This window comes from Danio aesculapii, chromosome 17 (genome assembly GCF_903798145.1).
Source record: "Danio aesculapii chromosome 17, fDanAes4.1, whole genome shotgun sequence".
In the NCBI taxonomy this organism is placed as follows: Eukaryota; Metazoa; Chordata; class Actinopteri; order Cypriniformes; family Danionidae; genus Danio; species Danio aesculapii.
The window spans coordinates 27950458-27964442 of record NC_079451.1 but is presented as its reverse complement, the minus strand read 5'-3'; the positions used below and the strand labels follow the sequence as shown (position 1 = coordinate 27964442).

Genomic DNA, 13985 nt, shown 5'->3' with positions numbered 1-13985 from the left:
TGTTTCTGCGTTAAAGGATGCTTGAGGATGAATATCTATCTAAATGCAAGTCTTTTAGGGTTAAAATGTAGGCTACTTTTTAGCATTCTTCCTGATATTTTGTGTGGTTTCCAAGTTATGATACAAGTCATCAAAATGTGTTGACTTGCTTTGCTAATAATTTCCCCATCTCATGAAATGAGACGTTATTTCCTCATCAAATCATGGACATTCCAGAACAAAAGAAGTGATTAACAGTTTTTAGCTTATTACTCCGCACTGTTGCTCTTTGTCTGCTCTCCTCTAGGTGTCCTCAGCCCGTCGCTCATGTGTTTCTCCAGCAGGTGGCGTATGTGTGCGAGTGAAGTGTGTGTATCTGTGAGTGTATTTCATCACACGTGTGCAGTGTTTAACGGCCGACGCTCGCCAAACTCCTGCACAACACAATCACTGCGCTCCGACTCACTGTTCACCACTGTCACCGCTCAGACTGTAAGTACACACTAAACAACCTTCTGCTTTTGTTTTGCTAATAGCTGTGGGTTTTAATACACATTTATTTGTTTTTAATGAACTTTTGGTTAGGTTTTTGAAGAGTAGAAATATGTTTATAGATGAGTTTGTGAATTGAATACACGTTTGAAAACGACCGTATAGTCAACGTTGCACGAGTTTGTACACAAGATACATCACTAACGTTATAATAATCTAACGTATATCTGTACACGTTGTTACGCTTTAACCTCAGTGCTACAAAGTTGATATTAATAACAAAACGGTTTCATTTGTCAAAATAAGTTAACTGTTAACTAACGTTTACCAACAATGAATATAAACAATATAAGTTGTTTCCACTACAAATACAGTTAAAACGATTTAAACCGTCGAGTTTAAACGAGTGTAAACATGTTTTAACGGTTTCTTGTGTTTGTTGGGACATTCTGTTGAGATTTCAGGTCACACTTTTTAGTAGTAGGTTTCATTAGATAATGTTAATGTATTCACTAACATGAACATTTATTACTAATAATAGCTTAACATTTACTAATGCTATTTAAAAATCCAAATCCATGCTGGTTAACATTAGTTATTGCGCTGAGTTAAGATACTAACAATGAACAACATTAAGTTTTTCATTTTTCATGAACTACCATTAACAAATAAATACTGTAATAGATGTTTAGGTCATTGTTCGGACATGTTAGTAAAATGGAACCTTATTGTAAAGTGTTACAGAACTTAGTAGTTTTAACATGCCACCCACAGTTAGGCATGGTATGATAACCGGTTTCAAGGTTATATGTAAGGCTTTTTTTCATGTATTTTTTATGTGTTGTAAAGAAATCTGTGTTTTTGAAACTAATGAAGACAGCAGAAGTCAATGATTTAGTTAAACTATTTAGCCTGACATGTTGACTGTTTCTTGAAATAAAATAAATTGTGTTCAATGGGGAAAATGTTTTTGTCCCCCCAGACGTTTAAAAATAACTTATTTTAGAGCAGTAATCACAATACTGTGATGCCGTGAAACCGTGGTATTTTTATCCAAGGTTATCATACTGTCAGAAACTTAAACGTCCCATGCCTACCCACAGTAGGCAACAAATAACCAGAGGCGATTCTTGGCTCTCCACTGCCTATGCAAAAGTGATCGCAGAAATAACCAGTGAACACCCAAACAGACCATCATAGTTTACTTTAAAGGTGTTTCAAATTCATATTACTCTGTTTTCTGCATTGTTGGTTAATACTACCGACCACACTTATTGCTTTGCCCAAATCAAAAGTTGTATTTGTAAATGTACCTTAAACTAACATAAACAATCTATAAACAACAGTATTTCTTTTATTAACCATCAGTGACAAAGATCAATAAATCCTGTAAAAATACATTGCTCATAGTAAGTTCATTTATAAATATTCCAACCCAAGATAGGGTTCATTAATGCATTAGTTATAATGAACTAAGAATATTTAATATTAGGGGGTGCTTACTATGTAGTATTATCTAGTATTTTAATCAAATATGATATAATTATAGCATTGTTTTATCATAACTTCCCATTAAAAATATTAGGAAAACTTTAACTAAATTGAAAATTCAACTCAGATCAACATTGGAATGTATGAAATACAGTGAAAACTCACATATACCATGGGAATGCTGGAATGCTATAGCAGAACGTTTTGGCTGTTTTAAAACCTTGACTTTTCCAAACTGCAGTATACCTTGAGAACGGTTATCATCCCATGCATACTAATGATTTCAACAGGGCTACAATTTTAACATGAAATATGTAAATAAATATGTTAACATAGGCTCTACATGTCTCTACAATAACCCTGGCTTCAATAGCAACAACAGTTTTATATACGTGACTGACAAGGGTCCTTTCTCCAGTTTTATATAAAGTTAAGCACCTCTTGCCTAACTACATAACGTAAACTTCACGCCTGAATATTTTATTTGTGCTATGACATGTTTCTTTGTGCTCTTTTGTCTCACTCTCTTTTTCTGTGCTCCTCCCTTCCAGGTGAAAAGAATTCAGGTGAGAAAACCTGAGCAGGTGCCATGAATTGGGCTTTTCTTCAGGGTCTCCTGAGCGGGGTCAATAAGTACTCCACAGCGTTCGGCCGTGTCTGGCTCTCAATAGTCTTCCTTTTCAGAGTCATGGTCTTTGTCGTCGCGGCTGAGAAAGTGTGGGGTGATGAGCAGAAAGACTTTGCGTGTAACACCGCCCAGCCAGGATGCCATAACGTATGTTATGACCACTTCTTCCCCGTATCCCACATCCGCCTCTGGGCTCTGCAGCTCATCTTCGTCACCTGTCCTTCATTCATGGTGGTTTTACATGTGGCATATCGTGATGAACGTGAGCGGAAAAACCGTCTCAAATACGGCGAGGGATGTAAGCGATTGTATGACAACACTGGAAAGAAACGTGGTGGTCTTTGGTGGACGTACGTGCTCTCGTTGGTTTTTAAAATGGGAGTGGATGCGACTTTTGTGTATCTGCTGTATCACATCTATGAGGGCTACGATTTTCCAGTTCTGGTGAAATGTTCTGAAGCTCCATGTCCAAACATGGTGGACTGCTTCATCTCGCGGCCCACAGAGAAGAGAATCTTCACCATCTTTATGGTTGCGACCAGTCTGGTGTGTATCCTGCTGTCGCTCTTCGAGATCCTCTATCTAGTGGGCAAACGCTGCTTTGAATGCATCCATAGGGTGCAGGGCTCGCGACATGGGAACAGAATGAGATCCATGGCTAACATGGCAAACTCAAATGCTCATTTAGAGTCAAACAACAAAAAACTGGCTAGCAAAGACCATCCTGCACCAGCATACAGTGTGGTCATGTCAGCCAAAAAGAAAACCAGCATGGAAAATACTTTCAATCCGAGTTGGACCTTAAGAGATGACAAATGTTCACATTCACTTGGAAGTGAACACGAACGTGACTGACTCAGTAGAGGAAACTGATGTGCGCCTACACTGTATCCACTGGATCTTTCAGCTGGAAATTGTGGCCCAGAATTGTATATTTGAGAAGCTTAATGGGTCAAAACATCAAGATTCAGGGTGACGCTGTCTTATGTTGGACTAAAGCGAGTCAGGTCAGGGTTTTGGGTGTGGTGTGTAGCTTCAAGCTTTAGAACACCAAAACACCAACTGACACTTTGAACAAACAGCCAATACAGAATAAACAACAGATGTTATAAGCTCTGATAATTACAATAATTGCTGTTAATTAGAAAGTACATAGAGCAAAACATGGCTTAGACTGATGCTAAAGCACACTATTGTTCATATATTTTAATAATGGTTCAGTTGCACCAAAAGTAGAAATCAAAACGTATCAATTAATGAACAAAGCAATTATCTTCTTAAACTTGTTTCCAACTCAGAGAAAAAAATGCTGAGTAATTGTGAGTTTAAATCTTGCAATGTGTAAAATGTAAAAGTCATTGCTTACTCACCTGCGTGACGTTTCCTGCAGAACTCTTATTTTTATCCATAAAATAGAGGTCAGTTGGATCTAAAACCCATTGATTTCTTTTGTGTTTTTTAGAATATAATTCTGAAAAATTCCAGCGTTATGGATTCCACATTTGCAGTAAACATTCAAAACATGGTAACAACTAACCACAGAGTTATGGTATGAGAAAAATATCAATCTGTAAACATTTTTAGATTTTAAATGAGGGAAATAAACATGTGTTATAGATATGACCAAAAACGTTAGCGAGTTTACAGTACACAACATACTTTGAAGAAATTCAGTAAATTAAACTGCACAAAACATAAGAAATAATGCTAATCAAAGAGTTGGCTCACTATAGAACAAAAATGATTTATTTTATTTGATATTTTTGCATTTATGAGGGAAAAAGCTTAGTTATGGATGTGACAGCTCTCCGTTATAAATGCGACAGATGTGAAATTGGCACTCATGTGACTGTTGAATCAAATATAATTGTTTGTAAATATTGACAGACATTTTTGAGTATTTTTATAGTACTGTAAAATGCTTGCTTACAAAAAAAAAACATAAAAAGGTTTGTTATGTTCAACAGAACAAACAAAGTCATGCTGGTTGATGGGTTAAGCCTCATTCACACCACGAGCGACTCGCAGTGGCAAAGCGTCAAGCGACCATTCATTTCAATAGAGAGCGAGCGACTTCCGTCGACCTCCGTCTACGCGAGCGACAGCGACCGCTGGCAACCAGGTGGGCATGTCGAGCGACGCAACAAAGTTGACAATCCTTCAACTTTATGCAAATGAAAAAAAAACGACTTTGAGCGACAGCCAATAGGAGCACCAGTAGAGCTCACGTGATCCTCTCTCAGCTCGCTCAGAGGCCGGTTGTTTTAAAGCATCTTTAAGGCAAGTCTTTTCACTCGGCGGCCATCTTTGAAACACCTCTCGGGCAGTATGCTCGGGCATTCTGTTTGAGTAGGGAAACATCAAATTCTCCAAAACGGCTTGCTAGTCTTACGATTATATTTCATATAAGGAATCACCAATAAAATTAAACAACAACTGTCTCTTTAGTTTCATTTCTAAACGTCCAAATTACACAAAATCTGCAGAAACTCACGTCTGGTCCAAGCCCCTGCCCCAGAGTATCGTCAGTCTATAGCGATCGATGATTGACTCCTGTTCTAGAAGGCGGTCCTTATTCGCTGTATAGCGATCAATGATTGGCTTCTGTGTTACTAGGCAGGGCCTTATTCACTTTATTGACCATTACACTTCTCCCCATTCTAAAAGATACGAGTGACATGTCTTGTGTATTCTATAGTCTTTGGCTGTATAGACCTACACAAACCTGCGTTTGCAGCAGGCAAAGTCGTTGCTAGTGTGAATGAGGCATTAATGATGACAATTGATCAAGCTTATTCATTCTAATGTTGAAGTCTCAATGTCTTCCTTTAAATGCCTTTCATAGCTGTTTTTTTTTGTTGTTGGTGGAAACAGGCTTTGGTAATTGCCTTCGTTTGGCTTTAACATTTAGCATGCTGCTTTGTTAGGTGTAAGAACCATGTGCAGAGAAGTCTGCATCTCTTCTCCATCTGTTTTTACAAATGCATCCATCGTTTTGAGCACTAATTTATACCTAAAATTTGAATGTACATTTAAATTTGTTTACACATTTGTACAAACTGTTTGTACTGTATTTTTTGTATTATTACTGTTCAGTAGTTTGTGATGATTATGTATTTTAGCTGGTCTGTATGTTTATGCTAATGTGAGCTTAACCTGCAGTGCAGCAAGTCTTCCAAGAATTTACAGTATTTAAAGTTTCAAGAATTTATTGAAAGAATTAACACTGCCAGAACAACCAATTCAAAAGAATCTGTTATGGGTTTACATGTGTGAGTGTGTGAGTGTGTGTGTGTGTGTGTGAGAGAGAGTTTTCATTCACTGATAAACATGTATCCATAAAAGTAAACATTCTCTGAGGTTAGAAATGCTGTTAGTATGCTGACCTACTGGAGTTCTTTCCTTATTACTGTCTGTTTAGAGTTGTTTACATTTTGAGATGCATTAAAATCTGCTTTTTTATTTTCTTACAATCTGTCGCTTGTTTAAATCTGTGCTTTAGGAGAAGCAGATGAAAGCTGTGACTTCACGGATTTTATTACACTTTAAACCAGTTGTTCTGCATATTAACTTTCTGCAGGGCATGAATGAAAACATGCAGTGATAAACAGCAGTGTGATACTTCCACATGAAGTTTTCACCATTTTGAGAAAGAGAAATCTTTATTTTTAATTTAAGTGAGGTACTAAAAACATAATTTATAACAAACCCACAATAGCAGCTTCTCTCAATGTTTGGACAATTTCATGAAGCATTTTGACTTTTTTGCCAGTTCTGCCTGGAGCTTTGTTGATGCTTGTTGCACAGCTGTAATCTGGTTGCACCATTCAATCTTTCATTCCTTTCATTAGACTATATAAAAGCTCCTCAAGATAACAAAACAAAAAAAAGCTCCCTCCCTGTTTCATGAGCTGGCCTGTCTGTCTGTTTTTCATGCTATCTTCATAACCCCTGTACAGTGAATGGGTAGGGTAGATGTAGTTATATCATGTTGAAACAGGTTTGTGAGTCACATTCACATTCTTAAGGTGTGAAACCGAACAGACAAGTCTTTTCCCTTTTTCAATGCAAACCGACATTCCACTCCCTGTTCATTGTGCTCTCGCTTTACTTCCTCTCCATCTCTTTTGATCATTGTTATCTGGCCAATCTGTAGGCACCAACATTCGCAAACCATACCTACTGTTTATGAACAAGCATGATGTTTTAAAGTTCAAATTCTCGAAGTGCACGCAAGTGGGATTAATAATTCCCACACAAAAACAAAAGTAAACCAGTTTTAAAAACAGACCTGCACGATCTGGTTCAGAGCCTCTTCTACATTGTTTCATAATGTTTCCTCGTGCTGAACAAACAAGTTCAGACAGAATACATGCCTGATTTCTGAATAACTCAAAGCAGGTATGAGTTGCTGAAAGGCTCTAAAAACACACAGAGAAGAAGACTGGCAAGACAAAATGACAGAGGGCAGCTTTTAAAGCTATAGCTCTTTTTATGCCAGGATCGAAGAATGAATCATCAAGAGGTTTAAGCAGTGAGTCAGAGAGCTTCATGCGTGTGACTGAACAGAATCCCTCCTAAAGACTGTTCCTGTGGAAAACTCCATTTCTGGGTGACTTGGGACCAAACCGGCAGTGTTTTTTTTCATAACCAGAACAAATCCTTAACCATTAGGTTCCCACAATTGCTTGCATTCATGTTATAAGAAGAATCAAGCTGAGACAAATTCATGTCCACATAAAAGAACTTTAGGAAAAAAAGTGTTCTCTATCCCTAACTAAATGCAAGAGAGTTACTTGGAACACATAAACACTAATTACCCAAGGTAATTAGAACTGGATTCTTAGCATAAAACCGCCTGACAAAATATTTCAAGTATGCCCCAGAGACCATCTACACCGTGACGAGCTTCTAAGCAACAAAAACCCATGAAAACATCTCTAAAGCTGTTGTTCGGGACGAGGTGTGGTCCTTTATGTGACTATGGAGCACAGACATTCAAGTCTGAACACAGAGAAGCCGCCTGCAGACGTTGGCAACACCACAAACCACTAACACGCAGTGTGTACTTGACAGAGCTGTCCAAACAAAGGCAGTCTTATTTATTGTGCAATAAGATGGAAAATGTTTCTAGGCTGCACAGGCAAGGGTTTTCTATTTGTCCCACAAAACACAATGCAGCACTATAATAATAATAAACTTAAAAAAAAAAAAGGTTTTATGAATTCATACAGTCAGTTAACAATGTAACTGCAGAAACATGTTTTGTTCTTAATATTTCATATTTCAGACATAGTAATGGCAGGATGATCTTAATAGCGTTGAAATGAAAGTTTGTGTTTGATTAGCTTGCAATCTTTAAAGTAAGAGGTTTGCTGTAAACCTGAAGTGTGGATATGAACTCCACCCATCTTCAGTGAGGCGGGTTACCAAACCAGATCCACAGAGAAGCCAAAAAAAAAAGTCCTCAGAGAAGAGTTTACAGCCGTTCAATAATAAGAGACGCCAAACAGCTAACGTAAGTAATGAATTTTGTTTTTCGAAGCAATTCAAGAGGCTTTTCACTGCTCAAAAGACGACACATTAAAACGTCCGTTCATTTACCGACCTGTCATTTCGATAAAATCGATTTAACTCAGCTGGAGCTAACTGAAGACAAACTAATTAAACGTTTCTTTAAAAAGTAGCTAGGCTTACTACATTTACAGCGTTTACAGTAAGTAGGCTGAGCCAGTGTGGAATAACTTATAAATAGTATAATTAATTTCGGAAATTTTGATCGCCATTACAAATAAATTGTATACGAATGTTGCAACGCAATGGTTTCACTGTAGAAAATAAACTGTTAAAGAGCTGAAATGCGATCTTTAACACGCGGTCTTTATAAACTTTATTCATCCAGTTGAGGAAAATATTGATTGTGGGTTGTTTATTTCAGGCAAAACACTAAAATTGCTAAGAGAGTAATGATTTTATAGCTGTTCTGATACACTGTACCTGTGTTTTGGGTGCACTTTAAGTTACTTTTCTTTTACAGTAAGGGATAACTGCTCATTATTAGGTAATTTTATAGTTACCTGTATTCTACTTGTCTCATATACTGTAAATAAATTCAACAGTTCTATATCGTTCAATCGAGAGAAGCAGAGTAATTGTATTTTTGTTATATAAATATTTTTGTAGAAAATTATTTATTGTTATTTATTTATTTTTATTTATTTATTTATTTTACAAAAAATACATTTAAGTTAAATTAAAACCAATAAAAGAATTAAAAGAGTTCAATCTATATTTTAGTTTAGGGATTTTAATTTGTATTGTGTCACTTAAACTTCTGAATTAAAATACTTGCATAGTAATTTGAAAAGTAATATAAATATGACTTTGATAATTTGAAGTAACTTGCCCAACTCTCCTCCTGTCAAGGAAACAAATAAAAACCTTCAAATAATGTTTTAATGGTTATAATGGAAATTTATTAGGTTTTAATAGAAACTATCATGGTCCTGGAGTCGCACGCTAATTTTATGTTTTCTCCTGGCAGCTTTAAAATCCTGATTGAATTTGTCCTAAAATTCAGTAAAATGCACTGGTTTTAATGGTTAACTAGTTTAATGGTTATTTGTCATGTTTATAGTTGTTTTTGAAGTGGAATCCTAACTGTTGTTTCTATTATTGTCTTTTTTTCAGGCAGGGAAGACATTTATAATTTGAACATAATTTAGACTATTTAAATGGATAGTTCTCTGTGAATGTTGTCATTATTTATTCAACTTGATATCGTCACACTGTCTTATGAAAAAACAACCAAAAACTCACTTTGACTTCAAACGTGGTCCTATAGGCGTGTAGATCAAAAAATCCCCAAAGATTAAAATGACTGAGGAAAAGTTAGCACACTCTCAAACATCAGAAACCAAAAGTACCAGCGAGATTAAATGACAAAAAAGGCAAACGTGTCGATCAAGTGTTGACTATTATCAGTTCCAAAAAAAAAAAAAACAATGTGGCAAACACTGTGTTATGTACATAAATTGTTACAAAATGTAAAAGAACTAAGCCAAAATATTCCAAAAAATAGCCAACAGTGATGCATTAGTGAATTATATTAAAAGCTCTTCTGAAATCAAACAGTGACTAACAGATTTAAATTATAGTCACTAATTACTGATAATCCTGCCATCCAATGAGCTGCTAACTGCTTTGATCAGATTACTGAGTCAGTGAATTAATTTCAGGAATCAGATCAGTCATTGTGATTTGGATATTCTTTAGAAAAAAATCACTTTTAATGTGTGGTAGTTGACCAAGTACACATATGAGTAAAAGTACATTAAAGATTAAAAGTAGTCAAAGAATTAAGCACTTAAGTTTAGGATGTCCTAATTTTTGTGATAATTTTGAATTAGAGTTGTGAACCAAGTGAATCATGTACTGGAGACTCTGACTGAATCAGTAAACTAATGATTCGCACAGTGGGAAACAGTTTAACAGGTTAACAAAAGAAAAGCCAATGGTACTGCTATCTCATCGTTTTTTGATAAAATGTCAGAAGGGTAAAAATAGTAAAAAGTAATTCTTTAAAATAAAGATTCTAAAGTGGGGTTTATTGGTTCCACATACAACAATTAAACCATTTACTCACACTGTGCAATTCTCAATATTAATAAACCAATAATAATTATTATTTTTTTTTTAAACATTTTTTTTATTGTAGAAAAAAACATTTGAAATTTAATATAAAAATACACTTTTTTTTTTTTTTTACATTTTAACTCTTCCCCCCTCCCTCCCCCAAAGCATCCAGATTCAGTTGAACAGGTAAGTGTATTGTTATACATGGGCTAAGGCAAAGAAAAACATACTGTATTCCACATAAAAAAATACACACCCATTAATTATTTTTACTTTTGGCACAATAGTTTGCTATTTATTAATTGTTATGAAGGGAGTATTTAGGTTTATGTATTAGTTATTAGTAGATCCACACGGAATCTGTGCGCGTGTAGAAATCCACAGATTTTTAGCCCATTATTGAGTCTCTGTATTTACTTGTGTAAATTAATATTCAGTTTTTAAATTAATTTCACTTATTTTATTGTGATATAATAATAGTAATATTAAAATGGTCAGATGATTTATTTTGAATATTGTTTGTAAATTAATTGTACATTTTCTGTCTTTGACTTTCAGTAGATATATTATACGATAGACTTGCTTTGTTTACCAAATAAGTGGATCTAATTGGATCTAATCTAATTAAAAATGTATTATTTTTTATTTCATATATTAAGTTTTTTGTCATGATACTCCCAAAGTCATTCCACATAAACGTCCGCAGATGCTGTCTGGCCCTAGTTATTAGGTATTAAATGCTCTCTATGGAAAAGTTAATGCCAATGAAGGACTATTATTTTTAAGAGTTTAAGTACAGTAACACATGAAAAAAAAAAAAAGTTTGGAATTGGATTGTACTGGAATAACATTATGGTACCAATTTTAACTTTGGTTGAACACAAGTTCACTTATTCTGATTACTTCTGTTTGTTTCTGTCTCCAGGTTGCCGATTCTTTATCCGACCGATTGAGTGTCAGAGAGGATCAAAAGACGTGTTCAGAGGACACCAGAGTGAGCTGGCCTTTCTCTGAGCCATGGACTGGAAGACTTTTCAAGCCCTGCTCAGCGGGGTGAACAAATACTCCACTGCATTTGGCCGGATATGGCTCTCAGTGGTTTTTGTGTTTAGGGTCATGGTTTACGTTGTAGCGGCAGAGAGAGTTTGGGGTGATGAGCAGAAAGACTTTGACTGCAACACCAAGCAGCCGGGCTGCGCAAACGTCTGCTATGATTTCTACTTCCCCATTTCCCACATAAGACTATGGGCCCTGCAGCTCATCTTCGTCACGTGTCCATCACTAATGGTTGTAATGCACGTGAAATACCGTGATGAACGGGAACGCAAAGCCAAAACTAAACTCTACGACAACACAGGAAAGAAGCACGGTGGACTGTGGTGGACATACCTGATCAGTCTTTTTGCTAAGACAGGCATTGAGATCACCTTCCTGTACATCCTCCACCACATCTACGACAGCTTCTACCTGCCAAGGCTGGTGAAGTGTGACGTCCAGCCATGTCCCAATGTTGTGGACTGTTACATTGGCCGGCCCACAGAGAAAAGAGTCTTCACCTACTTCATGGTGGGAGCGTCAGCGCTCTGCATAGTGCTCAGTGTCTGCGAGATCATCTATCTGATCGCCAAACGCATCAGTCGCTGTGCTAACAAATACAAGCGGCATAACAAAAGAAGTACACCGATTAATGGACGATACCGAGATGAGGACAGCAACTGCACTATTCCTTTGCACGAGCTGGAGAGCAAGCCCGAGTATAAACCAGAGACTAAAGAAGACTTTAGGTCTGACTATAAACCTGGCTCTAAACCGCAGTTCAAATCTGAAGTCAAGCCTACTTTTAAGCCAGCCTACAGGTTGAGTGTGGACATGAGAGCGTCTGCTCCAAATCTCTCAGCACCAATGTACAAGATACAGTCTGGTATCATCTAAAGATCTTGTTTATTCTCTCCTCAAGTCATTTGGAGGCATAAAAGAAGTTTTGAATCTCTGGACAATCTCAAAGTCTTTCACTGTCCATCAGGATCTGTAAAATAATCAATTATGGGAGATGGAAGATGGTTTATAAAAATCCATATTGCAGATTCAGAAACTTTTGCCTCAGAAACCGCCGGATTAAGTGTTTTACTAAATGGCGCAGTGGTGGTTGCCAGCCTAGTTCAGAACCAGCTCCAACACCTGCATTTTTACAATGGTTTCTTGAACTGAATGAGGACTGAAAGCATTGCCTTTCTTCTGGTTCATTCTTTCTTCTAAAGAACAAAGGTGAAAACCTATGAAAAATGGCCTGAGAGTTATCAAATAACCAGTGAGGCATTCATGGAGAACACACCTTACATACAAAACCCACCTCCGCCTTCACACGCACACAGAACAACAGGCGGAAACGTGGAGCTCCAGAAGACGTCATGAAGATACTGTCCTTTTACAGTGTCTCGTTTCACAATGTCCTGGTATTTGTCACAAAGATCAAATCAAAGATTTATAGTTTGTTATTTCAGCTATCAATGTTTCATAAGAGATGCTTGAGATTTGTGTGTAAACACACCTGATCTCTTTTTTTGAACTCAGATCCTCATGCTGGAAAAAGTATAAAGATACCACGGTCTCCATAAGATGGAGATTAAAGAGAGTGTATCATCCATTTTGTGTTGAACTGTTCTCACCAGAGCTACACTTGGCAAGCATTTGTAAAAGTCTGACTTTGTTCAGACTTGCCGTTATGATCGTGTTACATATTTTAGCCAAGATGTATCATTTTGCTGCACAGTCTGCCTGTTGAAACAAATACTGAATCAACGCACTTTCATTTTATACAAAATCTTTTCAGGTTATTTTTGTTAAATAGCTAAAATGGAGCTCTGATTTTGTATTATATTCTTTTATGACCTTATTGTGATTTCAGGATGTTTTTAAAGATTATTCTTTTTGATACTGTTGAAATAAAATATCAGTAGTTTATATAATGACAAGGCATTTCTATCAAAGAGGTAATAAAGCATTCAAACTTACCTTTATGGGAAATGAAGATTTTTATTTATTTATCATAATTATTTACAATAGATATACTATTAATTATTATAATAGACAAAGATCATAATCTATTTACATACAGTTATTATAAAGACATCAAAGTGTGACAGTGTATATAAACATTTAAAACAGATGATGTTTTTTTTTATTTTCTGCTTATCAAAGAATACTTAAATCTATCAATGTTTTCAATCAAATGTTATGTAGCTTCAGCATTGATACCAAGATATTTCTTGCGCTTTGAATCAGTATTGTTATTAAAATAATCTCTGATAGGTCATCTGACATTGGACTAATGGCTGCTGAAAATTCTTAAGAACGTTATATTTTGCTGTACATTTAGATCAATTAAAGCCTTGGTGAAACCAGAGTTAAAGTCTTCTTTCACCAACATTATAAATCTGACCAGTCCATCTGAAAGATGAACTAGAACTTCTCTGAAGAACTTCTGAAGAATAAAGAGAAGTTCTCTGTAATCTATGATAACACAGCTACCACTTTTCTGAAACACTAGAATAATAATTTTCTAATTTTATAATGAAAATATAATGAAATTATATTTAAAGAGTTCAGATACAAAAACCTCTAAATGTCATCTTAAATTTTCTCCTAAAATGAGCATTTTTCTCAGACTCTCTTCTGTTCAGTTATTAATCAAGTAAAATTACCGAGCCTACCTACAGGAGTCTGAGAAAAACTGAAATTTTAGAAGAACATACCAAACGGC

At 35.9% G+C, this 13985-nt stretch overlaps 2 protein-coding genes across 2 annotated transcripts; both read left to right on the top strand.

Annotated features, from left to right (window-relative positions):
* The first annotated feature begins 385 nt into the window (after positions 1-385).
* gjb10 (gap junction protein beta 10) lies at positions 386-6063 on the top strand. Its single transcript, XM_056477039.1, has 2 exons — positions 386-471; positions 2514-6063. Exon 2 carries the CDS (start codon positions 2552-2554, stop codon positions 3443-3445), a length of 894 nt encoding a protein of 297 aa, XP_056333014.1. The 5' UTR covers positions 386-471; positions 2514-2551; the 3' UTR covers positions 3446-6063.
* Positions 6064-8010: 1947 nt separating this feature from the next.
* Positions 8011-13236, top strand: gjb3 (gap junction protein beta 3). The gene is made up of 2 exons (XM_056476558.1): positions 8011-8108; positions 11151-13236. The coding sequence occupies exon 2, from the start codon at positions 11243-11245 to the stop codon at positions 12155-12157; it is 915 nt and encodes a 304-aa protein (XP_056332533.1). The 5' UTR covers positions 8011-8108; positions 11151-11242; the 3' UTR covers positions 12158-13236.
* Positions 13237-13985: the final 749 nt, after the last annotated feature.

Coding starts and splice junctions, on each gene's coding strand:
- gjb3 (XM_056476558.1), top strand. CDS start 11,243: ATGGACTGGAAGACTTTTCAAGCCCTGCTCAGCGGGGTGAACAAATAC.
- gjb10 (XM_056477039.1), top strand. CDS start 2,552: ATGAATTGGGCTTTTCTTCAGGGTCTCCTGAGCGGGGTCAATAAGTAC.